The 22,466-nt window shown below is 37.5% G+C and overlaps 1 protein-coding gene across 1 annotated transcript; it reads left to right on the top strand.

Annotated features, from left to right (window-relative positions):
• Nucleotides 1-961: 961 nt before the first annotated feature.
• bsk146 (brain specific kinase 146) lies at nt 962-22,299 on the top strand. The gene is made up of 4 exons (XM_084434010.1): nt 962-1,101; nt 11,236-11,434; nt 12,763-12,965; nt 15,337-22,299. Exons 2-4 carry the CDS (start codon nt 11,263-11,265, stop codon nt 16,129-16,131), a joined length of 1,170 nt encoding a protein of 389 aa, XP_084290136.1. The 5' UTR covers nt 962-1,101; nt 11,236-11,262; the 3' UTR covers nt 16,132-22,299.
• The last annotated feature ends 167 nt before the right edge of the window (nt 22,300-22,466 follow it).

Below are 22,466 nucleotides of genomic sequence, written 5' to 3'. Positions count from 1 at the left end.
GATAAAACTGTAGGGAAAATAACCAGAACAAACTACAAAAATTATATAGAAATATGTGTTGATTATAACACCATGGAGGAAAATTATAATGCACAAAAACATGTAAAAAATAAAACACGTTACATATGTATATAACTATATAGTCAATTAAGTAGGGGTGTCTACATTTATATTATGGTTTGTTTGTTACGTATGGTTCACATTTGGCTAATTTTGGGATTCAAATAATAACATTCTTAGAATGTTCTTTAATGGTTATATTTAGGTTTTATTTTGTCACCATAATCCAAAGAGTGATTTGGGAACTTGCTGGGAATTTTTGGATTGGCCCTTAGTTTGTAAAAGTAAAAAAAAAAAAAAAAATGCATTTGCATTTACTGTCATCAATTCAATTCACTTCACGTTTATGTGTATAGCGCTTTTCACAATACACATCATTCGTCCACATTACAATTTAAGAGTGATCTGTTATCAGAGGAAACTGTCTAAGTTATGTATTTCAGAAATGTACATATACAAAAATCACAGTTAGCTAAAAATGTATTAATTTAAACAATGTAATAATTTAATGCAGAAACAATGAGCTCATTGAAGTAATGAATACTTAACGAATAAACATTAAAATGCACTAAAATATGCACTTAACTTATGCGATTAATAAAGGTAAATAAACCTAATACTTTTATAAAAGCTATTATAAACAGCATCTTTGAAGCAGCCTCAGCGACTAATGCTGCTTTCCGCTGTTACTGGCTGATGCGCACAGTAGGCGGAGTGTATCAGGTGACGCGAGGAGCGTCAAGCGCTGCTATTGGCTGGCTCTCGCGGTGGGCGGGGTTTAATCAGGTGACGCGAGGAGCGTCCTGCGCTGCTATTGGCTGGCTCTCGCGGTGGGCGGGGTTTCATCAGCCCCGCTCGGAAGCTGTGATTTTTTGCCCTCAGTATCAGTTGATCCTCGCCGGGTGAATGTCGTCTGATTTTCCAACACAAATGCGGATAAAAGAGAGACACGACGCTGGACCATGAGAACAGACTCACATTATTATTATATTCCTGGATAGAAGCAGAAGCGCTGGTGTTTTGGACGGATTTCATGGTTTGGTGAGTCCATTCCGCTTGATGTCAACAGTATTATTGCATTGCAGCAGTTGATCCACTGATGCTCGATTATAATGACTGTCCTGCTCTGGAATGATGGGGTAACATGAATATTAATAATAATAATAACCGCTGCCAGACGACCTTAAACATCACTGCAGCATCATGTCCTTATGCTGCTAGGAAATTAGCGAAAATAATAATAATAATGGTGTTATTACTATAAACATTTTTTATTCATTAATAAGCACTGATAGAATGAGCATGAGCAATAATAATAATACCACTATTATTTTTATTCACTTTGTTGAGCCAGTTGGATGAAAAATAATAATAATACATTCTAATAATATATAATAAATTATAATAATAATAAAACATATTTTTGTAGTATAATTAATATAAATAAATAATAATAACCATAATAGAAAAAACATATATATATACAAAAACTAATATATATATATATATATATATATATATATATATATATAATCTGTACTTATTTATTTATTTATTTTTGTTCTGGATATGCATGGATGATATTCCTTTTGTCCTGTTCAGCATGTAAACGTATTCCCCCTTTAAGAAGAGCGAGTGTGTGTGTGTGAGAGAGTGAGAGGCTGCAGACTGCAGGCAGCACTGTGTGTGTGTGTGTGCGCGCGTGTGAGTGTGTGTGTGTGTGTGCGCGTGTGTGTGTGCGCGTGTGTGTGTGTTGTTCTCAGTGCGGATAGGATGAGTGTGCAGGTATCCGCAGGTCACCCAGAACTCAACACCGGTAAATGGATGCTGTCAGAGAGCGGATGAGAAATGAGCGGATCGACTCGGGGAATAAGAGTTCGGTTCAGATGCTGATGCTGAACATCAGTGCAATTTACACTCACTGATGCTGAACGCCTCACACACACACACACACACACACACACACACGCACACGCACACGCACACGCACACACACGCAATCAGTTCTTCACATGCATTTTCAGATACGGTGTAACAATATATTCTGTCACAATATATCGCAATACAAAACTGCATCAATATGTAACGTATCGTTCACCCAAAATGAAAATTACTGTGTCAAAAAAATAACTTTACAGGGTTTTCGTGTCACTACTACATTAAATTACTATATATGATGTTGAATATAATGTATAATAATGCAATGGGGGAATATTTGTGGTATCTGGTATCTGATAATGCCAAATGTCTGAAGTTACCAGTAAAAAGTGTCCTACATTGTCAGTGACAGTGAAAAAGCAGAATCGTCTGAAATAATTCTGTATTTTCAGCTTCAGCTTCAGAATCATGAATATTTTTATTCTTGTGTCACTATTGTCCTGTGCATTTGGTTTCCAGCACCAAGTCCAAAATAAAGGACTTTTATTGCTTTTACTCCTAAACTAAAGCAAGTGAGTTTAGAACAGTTGTTAGACTCGACGCGGAGTAAAACCCCCTCAGCTGTTCTAAATTCACTGTAAAACACGGCTTCAAGGGGCTTATTGCTTTTATAAAACGGTTACTCCATAAAAATATTCATTTTAAAGTTTATTTTGTTCATAAAATAAACACCAGCAACAAAAAATATAGCGTTACAACACATTTATTCCTCCGCCAAGCACTGTAGTTCCAAAGAGGTTGCTAAGCAACACATACAGCAACAAAGTGTCAAACGGCAGCTGCGCAGTAACACTAATGTAATGCGGTCACAGGTGTGTGTTACGGCTTCGAACGCGGCTCAACCAATCAGAATCAAGTCCGGAACAATCCATTTTATAGCTATTCATTTACACCCAATGTTAAACCAAATTTACCATTTTGATGGTGTATCGCAATAATATGTTATCGTGAGTTCAGTATCGTGATATGTATCGAATCGTGACATTAGGATATCGTTACACCCGTATCAGATACACAGACCGATTTGCACGATCACCCTGGGCAACAGCGCTTTGCTTCCACTCGTAGATCCCACACTTTTGGGACTGACCCTTCACAGGGACTCAGGGAGTTTGATTGACAGGCGATCTGACCAATCATAATCCGCCATTTTTGTCCGAAAAGCGGTCAGGAGAGTTAGTAGTCTGATGGGAAGTTCGGATCATTTTACTGACTCTCTTGTTCGATCTCGTTCATCAAAATGAACTAATTTTTTTTCGAGTCATTTCGTTCATTTAAGGGGCTTTAAATGTTATACTTTTAACAGGCAAATTCCCCCAACACATCCACCTACGCAATCTTAATCATATTCTGAATTAAGAAATCATTATAAAGCAGTCAAAAATAATTTACAGGGAACATAAAAAATTACTTTAACTTCCGAGTCTTTCGTTCATTTGTCACGTGACGGATGCAATGAACGGATCGTTCATGAACGACTCATTAACGTCGGTGGACTTGAACTTGAGAAACTAGTGTACTGGCGTCTTTCCGCGGTTAAACAACATTCCTTCTGATGTTCATTCATGTTTATTTGATGCTATAAAGGAAGAGATGATCGGTTCACGAGCAGCTTTAACTGATCGATCTGTCAGACACATTAAAGAGACACAAAACGCTATTTATTGTTTACATTTCTTTAAAAAATGACCAAATGTGAAAGTTGAGACTTTGTTTCATATTAAAAGTAAGCTTGTCTGTCCTGTGTGTCTGTGTGTTGTCAGTGTCCTCTCTGCTCCGCGATGTGTGTTTCACTGTGTGAGAACATGGTGTGTGTGTGTGTGTGTGTGAGTGAGTGTGTGTGAGAGAGAGGCGTGGCTTGTTGGACATAGCAACAGTAACTAAAGGGGGCGGGACTTTGCGAACGGTCATGTGCGATGGCTTTATCGTGTGTCTGGCTCTGCTTTCACACTCCTGTGGCTTTAACACAAGCTGAGGGAGTCACAGTTCATAATAATACCGTTTCTCCACACGACCTCCTGTTCCTTTCTTCATTCGCCATGTAAACAGTATCACCCCAGCAGAGATGCATGTGCATGTTCATTCTTCATCAGTTTTTTTTATTATAAACAAACACCAATATTTGGATAATACTTTAGATTATATTTCCAGTTAAGTGCCTTGGAGTAACATGTTAATGAATATAATAATAATCAAGTAACGTTAGTACAGTCAAACCAAACATTATTCAGACACCAGATGTAATTTTTGATAGTGTTTCACTGGTGTGTGCAGGACACTATAGCTCATTAATGTGAGTGAGGAGAGCAGAATAAAGTAAACTGTTATACCCAAAGATTCTTCACACAGTGTAAAATCTATACAAATTTGGGACCAAAAATTATTGGGACACTTTGAGCTGATCATGTTTTGCTGAAGTGTGTTTTCTTTAATTGCTAATGCTCTTTTTACACACAGACTGAACACAATGAAGCATTGCTTGGTGATTGGTTGAGCTAAACTGGTATTATCTAATTGTGTAGTTAAATTTAACAGCTGACAGATATTCAACATAATTCATGTGTGAGACAGTCTAACAGAAGGACGGACAAAACCAGTCAAATATCAACTGAGTTCTGCTCATATTTATTACCATTTTCTAAACTATAGCGAATAAACTGATAATGTGAGGAATGTTGAAGGAGTCTGAATAAACTCTGGTCTGACTATATGTAAAAAGTACCACATATTACCTTCCGATACAGTCATTATACCATGGTACTACCAGTGTTTCTGTAAGGAGCTTTTGCAAGCCTTTTTAATTTTAGTGTCTTTTGTACCGACTTGGGAAATTGAAAAGCTTAATCATGAAAAATGTTGACTTTGAAGAGCTTGTGAAGCTTTGAGTGTCTGTTGCACATGAAATGAACTTTTTTAGTCTTATAATAGAGCATTAAAAAAAAGCATTTGTTTTATTTTCTTATGTGCATATTTCAGTTCAATTAGCATGAAGTTCAAAATTTGTCTCCCACTCGTTTCTCATTGGTTGTTCAAACTGGTAGCCCCGCCCCCAAACGCACACCATTGGTTGAGTCAGTGTTGCTGGTCAGGAGTTCAGAAACAGAGCAATGGACCGTTTTCACAGTTAACATTGTAATCCTAGTTTATTTTTTTTAAATGTAATGTACATTTATAACACTATACTTTGTGTTTTTCTCTTTGGCATTAATTTACAGAAAACTAGTTTAAGGGATAGTTTTCCCAAAAATGTAAATTCTGTCATTAATAATTACTAACCCTCGTGTCATTCAACACCCGTAAGACTTTCGTTCATCTTCGGAACACAAACGAAGATCTCTTTAATGAAATCTGAGAGTATTTTGTCCCTCCATTGGCAGTCGAAGCAACTGAAACTTTGACGCATCAAGAAGTTCCTAAAGAGATCGTAAAACGAATCCATATTTGAGCGGTTTAGTCCAAAGAGACTCGGATCGCTTTATATGATGAACAGATTGAATTTAGGCTTTTATTCACATATAAACATGTGAATGTTTATATGTGAAAAATCAGTTGTGGTAAACGAAAGCTCGAGCATGTTCACGAGCTTTATTCTCGTGTTACGCAGCACATTTCAACTTCTGTTTATATTCGCTGATCAATAATCTGTGAATTAAAGACGAATTAAATCTGTTCATACATGTCGTAGTTTCCGTTTCCTCAAATTACACACAACTGTGACGACCTCTGCTTCGAGAACTTGTGGAAATGTGAAAACGTCCATAGCGCCACAAAATTTTACAATTTGTTCATAATACAAAGTGTTTATATTAGTCGACCACAAAACCAGTCACATGGGTCAATTTTTTGAAACTGAGATATATATATAATCTGACCGCTGAATAAATAAGATCCATTGATGTGTGGTTTGTTAGGATAGGACAATATTTGGTCGAGAAACAACTATTGAAAATCTGGAATCTGAGGTAAAAAAAATCGAAACATTGAGAAAATCTTCTTTAAAGTTGTCCATTTCTTTTGGCGATTGTGCTGCATTCACTCACAAAAATACATGTTTTATATATTTACGGTAGCAAAATTTGCACAATATCTTCATGGACATGATCTTTATTTAATATCCTAATGATTTTTGGCATAAAATAAATTTTGACAACTTTGACCCATAACATGTATACACAAATATACCCGTGCGACTAATGACTGGTTTTGTGATCCAGGGTCACATATAAGATGTGGCTTCTCTATCAACAAATGGTTATCGCATCAGATTGACATAAAGTCCTTTGGTTGGTGAGGAACACAAGCGTGTCTGTGGAATTAAAGGCCCGTGTTTCTCCTTCTCTTTTCTTCCCTCTCGTCTGTGTTTCCCGGCTGCGGCCTCCATAACAGAATGACAAAATAGCTTTCGCTCGGGAATAAATGAGCCGTGACTGTTGGATGATGTTAAAGTGTTGTGTACTGACGAGACAGTGCCAGAGTGTGTGTGTAAAGTCTGTGGAAATTATCGATATATGAAGACCGATGCAAAAACCTGTGTCAAAAATGAGATGATAATATTGAGTGAATGCACATAGTAGCCTATACGCTCATCAAATACTTCACTTCAAACTCACTACATCCCGACTCAGCACATTCAGAAATGCTTATAGAAACCTATACATAGGAGCCTATGGCAAGCCGTTTTAACTTCTATTAATTGTTACTAGTAAAAATGTGAATTCCTGATATCAAGAATTGAATTGCTACTGGTAAAAATGTAAATTTTTGATATCTGAAAATGTATTTCTGATATCAATATAATTTCAGATACCTGAAATGGCTTTCTTACTAACAATCACATTAACATTAACATTGTCACTAGTGAAAATTGAATTCTTGATATTAAAAATAAAGTTTTTGCTAGTAAGAATTGTATTTCTGATCTGTGAAAGTGATTCTTGATATCAACAGTGGATTTTAAATGGCAGCCTATGGTGACATTTCACTAGTGAAAATACAATTACAGATATCACTAGTTTTTACTAGTTGAAATTCAGTTCTTGATATCTAGAATGAGCATTTGAAAATGTAATTGTTGATATCAAGAATTCATATCCTGGAAATTAATACAAGTTAAAACGGCTTGCCATGGGAGCCTGATAAAAATGTTAATATTAAAGAAAAGCGTTAGACGGACCATAATGCATCTGAAGTCTTGATTTGCATTTCTCCGCCTCGAGCGGCTTTGACCCAGTGAGTCATTCTCTGCACCAGCCGGCTTTATTCCCGGCCTTATTCCCGGCGTATCCTGCGCTCTCTGTGAAGTCCTGGTGTGAATGTGTCAGACTGCACTGAAGTCAGTTTAATAATGGCTATTAGTGGGAATTGTAACTGTGCTGTAACTCATCCTGCACTGCTGAAGTGATTCCTGAAGTCACAGAGTTTGTTGAGGAGAGAGAGTTATCTCATCCCACATCCCAGAGCCCTGGCACACACCCAGAACACCTCAGCGCTGCGTTGGTGAGGCTTGCACTCGCGTTATTCAGAACATTGTGTGCATGCTGAAGTTGTGTGTCGTGACATGTACGGTATAACGCATGATCATGAGAAAGCTGGTCCACTTGGCTGGGTAATGGGTTTTGCATCATTAATTCTGTTATTTTCCTGTTTATTACTTTGTTTATTAACCTTTATTTTGTATTGTATATAAAGTGCTCTATAAGTAAATGTCGCCTGACTTCCATCATGTTTGATGCTCTGGCAGAAACGAATGACCTTTTACATTTATGCTTCTGAGAGCTGTGATTCGCACATTATGTATTACTGCTTTCTAATTTAATAATAAGATTAGAACTAGTGATCGACCCAGCCGATATATAAGCCAGACTAAGTAATTAGGGGTAATTGAACTATTTTGCCATTATCGGCCAATGACTTGAGGCTGATTAGGTCAGCTCTCGAATCTGATTGGCTGAGTGGTTTCAAGCGTGCTGATATAAGCACTGGGAGTTTTCACAGATTGGATCATTCCGCTTGTCTGTGTTTGTTGTGACAGACTGTCAGTGTGTGTGTGTGTGTGTGTGTGTGTGTGTGTGTTAGTGCTGAGTCTCAGTGACTCTTTCTGCAGGTTACATCTTTACACCTTGTCCTAACCAGACGCGATGTGATAAGATTCCAGAGACATATAATTTGTCTGTCCACACTAGATGCAACAGGACTGTGAGATGCGTCAAAATCAATCAAAACCCACAGCCAATCAGAACAGTGTGGGTGGAGTCAGCCAATCAGAACAGTGTGTGGGCAGAGTCAGCCAATCAGAACAGCGTGTGGGTGGAGTCAACCAATCAGAACAGCGTGGGGCGGAGTCAGTCAATCAGAACAGTGTGGGTGGAGTCAGCCAATCAGAACAGTGTGTGGGCAGAGTCAGCCAATCAGAACAGCGTGTGGGTGGAGTCAACCAATCAGAACAGCGTGGGGCGGAGTCAGTCAATCAGAACAGTGTGGGTGGAGTCAGCCAATCAGAACAGTGTGTGGGCAGAGTCAGCCAATCAGAACAGCGTGTGGGTGGAGTCAACCAATCAGAACAGCGTGTGGGCGGAGTCAGCCTATCAGAACAGCATGTGGGTGGAAGTCAGCCAATCAGAACAGTGTGTGGGCGGAGTCAGCCAATCAGAACAGTGTGTGGGCGGAGTCAGCCAATCAGAGCAGTGTGTGGGCAGAGTCAGCCAATCAGAACAGTGTGTGGGCGGAGTCTTGAGGCACCACAGAGTGACCAGCCGATTGATGGCAATCGCAAGATAATGGATAAGTAGCTACATAATTAAATTCATAAATATTACACCATTTAAACATTATTTAGATACATAAGCTGAGTTACTAAAACAATCTTTGTCAAAGAATACACTTGTTTGTTCACAGTTTGAACGTTCTTGTTTCCATTTGTTTAATTTCAAGATCTGAGGTGAATTATCCATTGTTGCTTTTACAGCTTCAAAGCTGGAGCACTAAATGATATTCAGAGTCACATGACACGCTTTTAACATTAAATAAAGCACATAAACAGTTCCTGAGATTATCATCGCCACACTTTGTGTTTGTTGTTCCAGCGCGACGTCGCAGAAAAATAGAAACCGTTTCTAAAACAGAATCGTCGCATGTCGCCGTCGCGGCTGGTTAGGACAAACACTTTGATTAACATGGAAAACAACCTTTTATTGCGCGGCGTCGCGTGTAGTTAGGACACGGTGTTACTCCAGTAGGTGGCGACAAATTACTTTTATGAGTGAGTCATTGAAACATTCACTCAACTGATTAACTCAAAAACAAGTGATTGAATCATTAAATTGTTAGGTGTGTTCGACTTGATCAGTGTATGACATGAAAGTACCTGAGAGCGGCTATGTTTTTTTTAAATTATTATTATTAAATGCCAATCACATTACAAATAATAAACATAGTATAAAATGTTTTAACAAATATAGATAGACAACAAATATAGTAAAAGAAAATATACAGTATGATATAAAAAATAATAATACAAGTTGGGTTTTCCTTTAGCCCATTTTTGTTTATGTATATGGTATTTCCCAATAATCAAACAAATATTAACAATAAAGGCCTTTGGTGGAAATCTTTGTCTATTAAGATAAAAAAATACAACGGCTGCTTCGAATCGCTCTCGCGGTACTTTAATGTCATACTGCAAACATCGGTGTGTCCAACTGTAAGTCCAACACACCAATTTATTCAACTGATTTTTTCAAAAACACTGATTCATTCCGGAATAAAAAAAGTGACTGAGTCATTGAATCATTCTCTCAACCAATTCAATCAAAAGACTGATTTATTCAGTCATTGAGTCATTGAATCATTTATTTAACTGATTTGTTCAAAAACACTGATTCATTCAGGAATAAAAAAAGTGACTGAGTCATTGAATCATTCTCTCAACCAATTTGTTGAAAACACCACAAATAGACAAAGTAACTGGCTATATTTTGTTTAAAATGTAAGTTACTCATTATTAATTACTCATCAATTACTCACAATACAATTAATACTCATAATATTTAGTTCAATAAACAAGTAGTTAATATTAAATTACTTAAAATATTGACTTTTTGTTCTGTTTTACCAACGAAAATAGTTCCAAACAAAGATCAGACCAGAACTATTGCGTTTCTCAAAGCAGCAGCGGTGTCTTGTTTAGTCTTGTTTTGTTACTGAATGATTCAGCGTTTCAAACGAATCGGTTGAATGAATGACTCAATGATTCACTCAGTAATTGACTTGCCGCCACCTACTGGCTTAGTTTAGTTCTTGTTTAAAAGTATGCATTTTTCCAACATTTCTTATTTGTAAATTAAAAAATGTATTTAAGATATTAATCTCATAACATTATTTATTGCAGTTGTAATTTTGCAGTGTACATTATTTAATATAATTGATAACAGTCCTATAGTGCATATTGAATTCATTTATCAAATGTAAGAATATGAGACGAAAGATGATGCGTACATTTAATCAGGTTAAATAATAAGGCCTGTATAAAGGTAAACAACGGCCTAGGGTAAACATCTAAAATATGCAGATTTAAGTATATAAAAGCTTTTGTGGGATCTTTTGTATGGGATATTATCTGCTGATATGAAAAGTTCACTGTATATAATAATAAATAGCATTTATGACAGCGATGATATTTTGTTTTCTTTTTACAGTAAACATTAAATATTACACATATACGTATATGTAATATAATGTGTATTTCCATCACAGGTTTGGTCTTAAATTTCATACAAGGTGACATTAAAAAGCTCTTTAAATGTTCCTTGTTTATATCTGTAGACACCCTGAGAACTTCTAGAGCTCATTTTTTCAATTTCAAAACTTATTTGAACTTATTTGACCATCTTCTACAAAAGCAGGTCAGGCTGATCTCTTCGTTAAAATTTAACGAAATTATAAATATTCAAGACAGACCCATAAGGACCAGACGATTATAAGAGCTCGACTCCTGAGACGTGAAACTGGTGAGATTAGCAGGTTAGATCAGGGGAAGTGAAATCCCTGTCTCTCCTCTGCAGGATAATTACATTCCCTGCAGCAGAGCGGAGCGTGAAGCCGTCGCGAGTGTGTCTCAGTCCTCGAGTGTGTGTCTCAGTCTCAAGTGTGTCTCAGTCCTCGAGTGTGAGTCTCAGCCTCGAGTGTGTCTCAGTCCTCGGCCTCACACTGACATGCGTTTGCTTGTTGTTTGTGTCGCAGGTTTTCGTCAGCTGTTCCCCCGTCAGAATGAGCTCTTCTCCCGTCGTCCCTCGTGTGTCCGTCGATATCCTCGAGGAGCTGCAGATCTTCGCCGCTCAAAACCTGGAGAAGGTCGAGGTCAATAAATACTATGAAGTCATACGAGAGCTCGGCAAGGGGACTTATGGGAAGGTGGACCTCGTCATCCATAAGATCAGAGGTACAGCACAGTCCAAACCTGGGTTATTATCGTCAACTGCTTTCAATACTACAATTAAAGTCCCCCTGTGGTGAAAATCAAGCTTTTAATGTTGTTTATGTGTCTATGTGGTGTTTTTAATATGCTTTAAGACAAAGCATGTGTAAGTTCATAAGTCGACACCATTGCTGAGTATTTCCTCCTTAAAACTGCAGTGAACCAAAGACAGTCTCAAAAACACACTTTGAAATCGCTGGTGTTTCTGACGTCACAAACTACCTTGTAACCAATCAGATCAACGTGTGATCGTCAACCAGTGGATCTCTGAGCTGAGTGAGTGGAGGCGGGGCTCATTAGCATTATCATTGAGCCGCGCATACTAAATGAGGCAAGGGTGTCGAGTTACATTCAAGATATTTTAACGCATGAAGACATTATTTTCAAGGAAAAAACCTTTAAATATGTAATTTTAGTGATAAAAGATGTTTTAAGGGATAACATTATTGACCACAGGGGGACGTTAACTGAAATAATATCAAAAATGTAAAAAAAAAAAAAGTTTTAATTGAATGTACTAAATAAAATAAAAATAACTTAATTTACATTTATGCATTTGGCAGAAACTTTTATCCGAAGCGACTTGCATTGCATTTCAAGGTACACATTTACATTCTTATCAGTTCTTGCTTTCCCTGGGAATCGAACCCGTTGCAAGCGCTCTACTGTTTGAGCTGCAGGAAAGCATTAATAAACGCAACTTCATAAACATCATTACTCCAGTAGGTGGCGACAGATGACTTTATGAATAAGTCACTGAATCATTCATTCAACCAATCCTTTTAGAAAACACGTATTCATTCAGAAAATGAAACGCGAGTCATTGAATCATTCAATTTAAGATCATTCAAAAGCATTGATTCATTTGGGAAATAAACAATTGACTGTTTCATTGAATCATTTACTCAACCAATTCATTCAAAACACTGATTCAGTCGGAAACAAAACAAGTGACTGTAGGATATAGTCATATAGTCAAAAAAAAAAAAAAAGAATGAAAATGACAAACACACACAACAAAATTAGTCACCTTAAAATGAAAACAGAAAACACAAAAATAAAATCTAACTCACAATATTATTATAAAATAACACCGTTCCAAACATTCAGGAATGATGTCGGATGAAAAAGATATTTGTGTATTTATTTTTGTCATTGAATATTAATGTGCTTCATTATTTTCAGTCTCATGGCCTAATTGTAAAAGCATTTGTGTTCTTTGTGCTGTAAGGTTTATAGCAGGAGCAGTAATAAAGCTTTAATTGGCATGTCTTTCTCTCCTCAATCTACAGGAGCCAAGATGGCTCTGAAGTTCCTGAAGAAGAAGACGACCAAGCTGAAGAGTTTCCTGAGAGAGTACAGCATCTCCCTCTACCTTTCTCCATGTCCCTTCGTCATCAACATTTTTGGCATTGCATTTGAAACGGAGGAGTACTATGTTTTTGCGCAGGAATACGCGCCGTCTGGAGATCTGTTCGATATCATTCCTCCACAGGTAATCAGAGTCATCTAACAATCAATAAAGCAGCAGCTCTCACTAAATCAGGGCCTTTTCTGACCTTTGTATGGGCAATTATCTTAAATGTGTCTGTAGCCGCGTTTCCATTACCCTTCAAATTGCGCAAATTGAAATTGCGAATTGAAAATTCGCCCCAATGGAAACACGTCAATTTCGCAAAAACTCCCATTTATCGCAAAAAAGTTTTTCCGCTCGCATGAGGAGGTTTTTCTGGCAATTCGAAAAAGAAATATTTCGCAAAACTGCAATGGAAACATTTACAGTCACCTGACGTAGATGAGGCGGTGTGTTTGGACAGAATACGAGACAGAGTTCTTTATTAAATTCATAAAAGGCAAACGAATGACAGAAATACTGGATTCTAAACCTCAAATAAATGCCACAATCAAGACCTCACAGCAGATCTGAGGGAGAAACACCCAGAAACACCTCATATGTGCCGCTCATAAGGGTCTTTCCTTGCCATTAATGCTTGGATAACACGCCTACGTTTCCTTCCATTAATAATAATAATGTCTAGTGCGGTACGTGGCTGTGATATATATAAACCTACCAACGTCCGTTGCCAGGATTTTTGGAATGACTGATCGCGAGAGGAAAAAAATGACGTTTTAGTCGCATAACATCGGCTAATGGAAACGTTTCTCAATATTTTTTTTGTCGATATTTAGAAAAAATCGCAAAAGTTTTGCGCAAATCTGTAATGAAAACGCGCCTTGTGTTGTCTTTGTAAGTCAAATACTTCAATTTAACCAATTACTTCAATCAATCATAATACTATACTATACCAATAAAATGACACTGCGAACACAAGAGCAGAAGTGTTTCAAAGCAGCTTTACAGAGATAACAGGAGAATAACGCAACAAGGTTTGTGTCTAGAAAAAAATAGCATCACAGTCCAGCTTAAGTAAGTTCAGTGATGGTTCATTTCTGTTGTAAAAAAGTTCTCACTTTAGTTAATTTATATATATATAGCCGCTCTGGAGAAACCGTGATGTCATCGTCCAGCTCAGCTCAGTTCTCATAAAATGGAGTCAATGCAGACAGATCAATAATATTGTTGAATATTAAATTAAATGATGGTGATGATCCTTGTTGTGTCGGTGTGTTACGGCCTGCGTTCGTGTATCTTTTCTGTTGCTCTGTTCTTTTTCTCTCCCTTTTTGTTCTGTTTGATCCCGGACGAGCCCCCGATTATTAGCCCGTTTCCAGGGGGAATATAGAAAACTCTAAAATAGGGTGTAATAAAATAAAATAAAGATGTGTGGTAATGGAATCCCAGCAACGAATCACTCCCATTATTGATTATTACTTTGATTATTGCTTGTTTGTTAACAAATATGTCCGAATCCCAATTCTACCCCTTACCCCTTCACTTTCCCCTACCCCTCTGTTTTGCGCGTTCACGTGAAGGGGTAGGGTTGTCTTGATTCTCTTTTGGTTGGAGGGGAGGGGTAGGGGGAAGGGCCAGATAGCCCTTCAAACGAAGATTTTTCGGGACCACACTTCAAACGAAGGGGTATGAGAAACACACCGGCTACAGACGCAAAATGGCTGCCCAAGCAAAAAAGGAGACCCGTAAATGTACGAATTTTTGGCATTAATTAAAGTATTTTAATGACAAATAATGATTTTCTTTATGTTACATTCAATCTTGTGTTCATATTTATGGTCATTTTCTTCAAAGAAACGTTTGTAAAAAAAAATCGCTGTAAACATTTCACACAGTAAATAAATAAATAAATGGATACAAACATAGGTCTGTACCTCCAACGTGTTTATACAACACCACAGAATACAAGTCCACGGACGTTTTACATGTACAGCTTCTAACGTTACGTTAAAATTGCAACTAAACGTCTTTGCAGCCATCATACATACCATAAACTGATCCACCAGCAAACGTAGGCGTCGAAGATATCGTCGTCTCCGTTGTTTTCTGCGAACTTCACAAGACAAATGCAAAAAAATAGCTGAAACCCACGCAATTGAGATGACTACAGCTGACGACGGCATCTTGGAAGTTTGTGATAAACATTGGCGCGTCTAGGGGTAGGCGAAGGGGTATAAATAGAATTGGGATTGGGCCTAAGTATTCATTACTTCAATGAGCTCAATGTTTCTGCCTTAAATTATTACATTGTTTAAATAAATAAAAAAATCGCTAACTGTGATTTTGTATATACAGTTTTGAAATACATAACTTAGACAGTTCCCTCTGATAACAGATCACTGTAAATTGTAATATGGACTCATGCATTTTCTGTAAAGCTGCTTTGAAATGATGTGTATTGTGAAAAGCGCTGTACAAATAAACGTGAACTGAACTGAATGTGTGTGCACAGGTGGGTCTCCCAGAGCCGGTGGCGAAGCGGTGTGTCCATCAGGTGGCCATCGCTCTGGACTATCTCCACTCCAAGAAGCTGGTGCACAGAGACATCAAGCCCGAGAACATCCTAATCTTCGACAAGGAGTGTCGTAAAGTCAAGCTCTCGGACTTCGGCATGACTCGGCGTTCCGGCTCTCCGGTGAAGCGCGTGAGCGGCACCATCCCGTACACGGCGCCGGAGCTCTGCGACTCGTCGAAGCACGAGGGCTTCAGCGTGGACTACAGCACAGACGTGTGGGCCTTTGGAGTGCTTCTCTTCTGCATGCTCACCGGGAACTTCCCGTGGGAAAAGGCCATGCCTCCCGACTCGTTCTACGAGGAGTTTGTGCGCTGGCAGAGACGGCGAACAAATTCGGTGCCGTCTCAGTGGCGTCGTTTCACAGACGAAGCCCTTCGCATGTTCAGAAAGCTCCTGGCGTTGGAGCAGGAACGCCGATGCTCCGTTAAGGAAGTATTCGCGCATTTCGGGCACCGTTGGATGCTGGACGGGAAAAGCGGCGAGAACCATCATCAGTCGGCGCAGAACTCTTCATCCGAGGAGGAGGAGCTGCTCGCGGACCGCATGAAGAAGCAGAGCTTGTCTCCGAAGGCTTCGAAGAGCATCGGAGTGGAGTCGGGATCGGCTCACCTCTTCACATCGGTGTCCACGAACAGCTCCGTGTCGTCCACTAACAGCTTCGAGCGCGCGGCCCGGGACAGTCCGCCGAGCAGCCGGATCCTCGTCACCACGCCCATCGAGATCTGTGTGTGAACAAGCATTCGCATACGCAAGACACTCGCACACCAATGAAACGGAGACGTGCGTACAATAGAGCGCTAGTATATGGAAGCCCGTTTACGCCACAGTTAAGAAATCTCGCTTTTGTGAATCTTAATGGTTAGGGATGCACGATTTATCACTGATATATCCGTATCGGCCGATATATGTTCATTTTTATTGTTATCGTTATCGGCTTGATAAGAAAATTTGGCTGAGATTTTAAAGCTGATAAATAATGTAATATTTCCTTCAGCTGAGACACTTCAGATGCCACTGATCAACATGATGGTTTTGAATTTCCTGAAATATGATTGGAATCACTCATATTTCACAATCACAACATTATTATAATTGTGTGATTGGGACATGATGAGACTTTTATTTTTGTAATCAGGCTCTCAACAATTATATACAAATTTGGATTTAGATTTATCGGCCAATATATCGGTTATCGGCTTTCAGATATAAAGAATTATCGGTATTGGGCAAAATTTTCATATCGGTGCATCCCTATTAATTATGAGATAAAAAGGCATAATAATGATGTACTGATTCATAATTATGACTTAAAAAGTCAAATTTATTATGTACTAAGTCATAATTATGAGATTAAAGTCAAAATTATGACAGTTATAATTATGACTAATCAGAATTATGATATTTAAAAAGTTGAGATTATGAATTAAAAAGTCAAAATGATGACATCATAATTATGATTTTTAAGTCATTATTGCGACTTTTACCTCTGGTTTCACAGACAAGGCTCAAGTCTAGTCTCAGACTAAAATGCATGTTTGATCTGTTTTAACTGAAAGCATATATTAAAATATGTCAGTGCCACTGTTTCATCTCAAGATGCACATCAGAAATGTTTTTTTTTTTTTTTTTTTTTTTAGGGCAAGTTTAGCTACTTAAATGTCCTAATTGAATTTAGGCCTAATCCTGGCTTAATCTAAGCCCTGTCTGTGAAAGCAGGTCTTTATGTCATATTTTCGACTTGCTGTCATAATTACGACCTTTTATGTCTGAATTTTAACTCAGAATAATGTCTTCATTTTGACTTTTTATTTCAGAATTTCCACTTGGTCAGTTATAACTTAGAATGTCATAATTTTGACTTTTTATGTCATAATTATGAATTAGTACGTCATAATTATGTCTTTTTATGTCATAATTAAGTCAAAATTATGACATACAAAGTCCTAATTATGACTAGTATAATTATGACTAAGTCATAATTATGAGATAAAAGTTAAAATGATGGATTATGTCATTATGATTATGGTTATTATGATTATGTCATCATTTCGATTTATGTCATAATTATGACTTTTTAAGTCAGAATTTCGACTATTTACCCAGATAGCACACGTACGTCTGCAAGATGTCTGTTAAAGATCACTTCATCTGGAAAGCATCTGCTGTTTACTAACATCTGATATACATCTTTAAGATGTCAGTTTAACATACATTCTAAATCATTTCATCTTACAGACATCTTCTAAACGTCTATTTGACATCTGACCGGAAACGTCCTATAGACGTATTGCAGATGAGCAAACACTCTAAAAAATACGTCTTCCAGGTGTATATATTCCTATAGATCATAATTTCAAGTAGTGTCATAATTAAGACTTGGTATGTAAGTTTGGCATTTTATGGTAATTATGATTTACAAAAGTTTTTTTTTTTTCCTTATGTGATGTAAACGGGCTTCCAGTCACATTAGCGTTAATTCAGCAAAAATTAAATGGGCGTAAATGTCAGTTGTTTATCGTCAGAAACTGCTTGCACAGAAGTCTCTTTCAAACCACGCATCTTTCTGTTCGTCAACACGCCGAAATCACGTCACAAACTTGACAATGAGCGAAATCGTTCACCCTCACGCGAAATTCCCGATGACGTGGATTCCTTTATGACTGCATTTCGCCCGCGAAAATTCGCTGAACAACGATAAACGTGAGCGCAACTTTAAACGCAAAAAAAGAAGAAGACAAATTAAGGGGCTGTTAACACGACACTGTGTTTAACTAAAAGTTAGTCGTTTTCACGGATCCGTGTGAACGCGATCGTTTTGACAACGTTGTCGTGTGTACGGGAAAAACGCTACATTTTTTAGTAAATTGTTGTCGTGTAAACGAACCCTTAGTTTGTGTTCGGTGTCTGTTTGATTCTCCGGTCGCTCCACTAACATTCCTAACAGAGATGTGCATGTTTAGAAACAATCTGCAAAGAAACGTTGCACTGAAACTGTGAAATACCGCGCAATTCACCAATAAACGAGTGGATCGGAAGCTTGAATCCACTTCCGGCTCGGGAAGAAACACGAGGGCTTCCCACAAATCTCTCTCAAGCAATATATGAAGCAAAAAAAGAAAAAGAATTAAAAGAAAGGAGAATATCTGGGATCTTCATTCTTGTGAGGAATTCATCAATATAATTTCTGTGAACAAGCAAACAGTGAGAACTGGGACGTTTATGAGAGCGGATGATGAACTTATGAATGTGTGTTCGAGATGTGCGAATTAGATGTTTTGTTATTTAAATCCTGATTTACTTTAATGTTCAGTACGTGCAACAAACGAAAGGTTTTCGGGGTTTATGACACTGAACGTGTCGCAGATATTGCATGTGTTTATAAATTGACTTGTAGACTGTTGTTTTTAATTAATTGTTCTTAATTTATCAGGATTCCTAGTATTCAGAAATATATATTTTTTAAGTTGATGAACAAACATCAATATTTTTTATTTAATTTTAGTACTTTAGCACAGTTGTGCCAAACTTATTTTTTATGTGGCTGAAGGTCGGCTGCTTTGACGAACATTAATTGAAAATTATGGATGTTTATTCATGATGTTTTAGAGTATTTCTCAGAGTTTGGCTGTGATTGCTTTATGATATTTCTGTTGCAAAAACAAAACAAAAAAAACTACTAGTTTGTAGTGGTGAACAACATACAATATCCATCCATTTGACAGGTTGGAAAGACATATTTTTTGCCTACTATACCATTTTTTGTTTGGTGTTCCCCTTAAAGTATTATCTTAAATATTTTCTACATTGGTTTAAACTGAAATGCAAAACAAAGAGCGCAGATGTGCGCGAGCAAACATTATAATAACTGCATGACGTTGATGAAAACATTGAAAACAAGTGTTTTACGATTTGTGAAAATTGATGTAATGTGAATTTTTTTTTTCGTCACAATTTCTTGCAAAATGTTTCAGAGTGAAATTTTTAGTAGATGACATAGGGCAAAACATCAAGCCAGCCAAATGAAGCGTTCGTTTTGTTGTCGTGTTTGTATTCTGCTGCTGCTGCTGCTGTTGTTGTTGTTGTTGTTGTTTATTTCTCACTGAGATCAAGAACTACCTGATAAAGCCTGTGCGTGTGAAACACATCTGCTGTCATCTACTGAAACCCATCATTTTCAGATCCACAGACATCAGCAGTGTCGGCCCAGATCCGGTACATGTGTATTCCACGCGGGCCAGATGTGGGCCGGATGTGGGCCGGCACTGTTGATGTCTGGGTCAGGATGAAAGGGAAGTCTTAATGAAAAGTTCCCAGCTAACAGGACGTCTCAGAACGTTCTCTCAAAGTTACGATGAAACATTCTTCCGGTAACATTAATAGAACGTTAGTTTAGTGTTATTTAATTCAATTCAATTCACAATACACATCGTTTCAAAGCAGCTTTACAGAAAATGCACGAGTCCACATTACAATTTACAGAGATCCGTTATCAGAGGGAACTGTCTAAGTTATGTGTTTCAGAAATGTACATATACAAAATCACAGTTAGCTAAAAATGTATTAATTTGAACAATGTAATAATTTAATGCAGAAACAATGAGCTCATTGAAGTAATGAATACTTGTTTGTTAACAAATGATTATGACATTTAGAAAATATAGCATTGGTGCATGTTGACTCTGCATTAGACTAGTCGACTAGAGTTAGTCATTCATTTTTTTTCTTCAAGACTTTTTAAAGTCAGTTACATAAATAGGTATAAATTGAATTGGAAAAGCTGAACTTGCCGTCTAACTGCTTAAACATCTGACCGCTCGTTGGTCAAACCCAGACGGCGACACAGATCCGGTACATGCGGATTCAGTGAGTCCCAGATGTGGGCCGACACTATATTGCTGTCTGGGAACACAGTGATTTAAGATTATGCATCAGGAGTGTGTTTCCCACAGCGCTGTAACTCGTGCTTCACATCTAGTCCAGTCATTTTAAGCCAAAATGGCGGTCAACCTTGAACAAATTGCAACAGAAGCAAACTGATTTTGTATCCTCAATATGTCCTGAGTAAGGGAAAAAAAGTCCCGAAGAATCCCGTTAGGGGAAAGTTTAGAAAAAGACCCAAATATAGCCTATGCATTATTTTTCTTACATGAATAGGGTAAAAATGTTAACCTTTAGATATCACCATGAAAATTACTGAGTTGATTACTTACATCCAGACAATCAAAAGTTTTTTTAAAATTTTTGTTAACATGGACAAAGGGTGCATCATCTAATTACGTATGTGCTAATTTGCATAAATACCACAACAGATCTAAACATTGGGTTTAGCCAGGTGAAAATATCTTGTTCAATCTTGTTGACATATAACAGTAAAATACTTGATGTTAAGGTCTGAATGGAACCCATTACGGCTACCCATGAGCATTAATAGACATAGAGGCAGGAAGAAGCACTTTAAACCAGCCTTTATTAATTATTATTGCAGAGATCGGGCTGGGGCTGTGGGACTGTTTCTGGGGATTCACTTTGCATTCAATTGTCTTGATGTAAGTAATCAACTCAGTAATTTTCATGGTGATATCTAAAGGTTAAAATGTTTACCCTATTCACGTAAGAAAAATAATGCATAGGCTATATTTGGGTCTTTTTCTAAACTTTCCCCTAATGGGATTCTTCGGGACTTTTTTTTCCTTACTCAGGACATATTGAGGATACAAAATCAGTTGATTTTCTTCTGTTGCAATTTGTTCAACCTTTTTTCATAAAATGACTGGACTACTGTAGATCGATGCATCGTTGAAGAAATCAACTAGCGAGTCTCGACTGTTTCCCGAAAGCGTAATTATCGCAAATTGGTTCAACCACGTTAGTTAATGTGGTAATAACTACTGTTAATGAATCTGTTTCAGATCGAATTAACGCGAGATGTTTTGCTATAAATTATGAACATGCATCTGAGGACTATTTCTCATTTTTCTCAGTTATTTTGCTTTATTTCCAGATTCACTCATAGACTCGTTCTTACGCACTAGAGCTCGTTCACACATGCGCACTCTTTAAGTACTAAATCTCTTGACGAACTAAAAGACGTAAATGACATTTGTATGTATTCTAAATAAAAGACAGATTTATTGAGTCCACATGTCATGAAAACTAGAAACTCTTCTTCTAACCACAGGTCGAGATCTGTCGTTCACACACACAACTCTGCGATGCGGTTTGCGAATGTTCGTTGGAACGATGGTTTCGGGAAACACCGACTCGTTGAACTGCTGATAACGATGAAACTTGCGACCATAGTTGGCTAACGATGCTTTCGGGAAACACACCCCTAATAATGTCTGTAAAACCTCAACATCAAAATAATGTTGCTTAGAACTTATTTTAGAACGTTCAGACAACATTCAAAAGGAACGTTCCAATAAAATGTAACATTCCGTAACCAAGAAGAAACGGAATGTTTCGAACGTTCGGAGAACATGCAGAACGAACGCTTTCATAACTTAATGGGAACGTTGGCAAAACGTTCTTAGACTGTGTTTTGTTAGCTGGGCGAAGTTGTTTTTTATTGGAATTAATATAGTTTGTCTTTATGTGTTTTATTGGTAACGCTTTACAATAAGGTTCATTATTTAATGTATTAACTAACAATGAGCAACACATTTGTTACAGTATTTATTAATCTTTGTTAATGTTAGCTAATAATAATCCAGCTGTTCATTGTTTGTTGAACTAATGTCAACAAATACAACCTTTGATATTAATAATGTATCAGTAAATGTTGAAATTAATATGAACTAAGATTAATAAATGCTGTAGAAGTATTGTTCATTCTTAGTTCATGTTAACTAATGACCTTAATTGTAAAGTGTCACCGTTTTCTCTTACGCTTCACGTCTGCATGAGCTTTCAACATGTATTGGGAGTAAAAGCTTTAGTCATGTCACTTTGATTTGGTTTCAGCGGTCGGAAACTAACTCTGAAACCCGTCTCGATCCTGTCTTTGCAATACAACTGTCTTCCTGTAAGTTCAGATTTATTCGGAAATAAATCTCGACTAAAATGTG

The sequence above is a fragment of the Rutilus rutilus genome, assembly GCF_951802725.1.
Source record: "Rutilus rutilus genome assembly, chromosome: 16".
In the NCBI taxonomy this organism is placed as follows: domain Eukaryota; kingdom Metazoa; phylum Chordata; class Actinopteri; order Cypriniformes; family Leuciscidae; genus Rutilus; species Rutilus rutilus.
This window is presented reverse-complemented; position numbering and strand designations above follow the sequence as displayed.

Bases quoted from the DNA above. Each gene is read 5' to 3' on its own strand.
- bsk146 (XM_084434010.1), top strand. From the start codon at position 11,263: ATGAGCTCTTCTCCCGTCGTCCCTCGTGTGTCCGTCGATATCCTCGAG. The intron at 11,435-12,762 runs GTACAGCACAGT...CTCAATCTACAG, and splicing joins CGTCATCCATAAGATCAGAG to GAGCCAAGATGGCTCTGAAG. The intron at 12,966-15,336 runs GTAATCAGAGTC...GTGTGTGCACAG, and splicing joins TCGATATCATTCCTCCACAG to GTGGGTCTCCCAGAGCCGGT.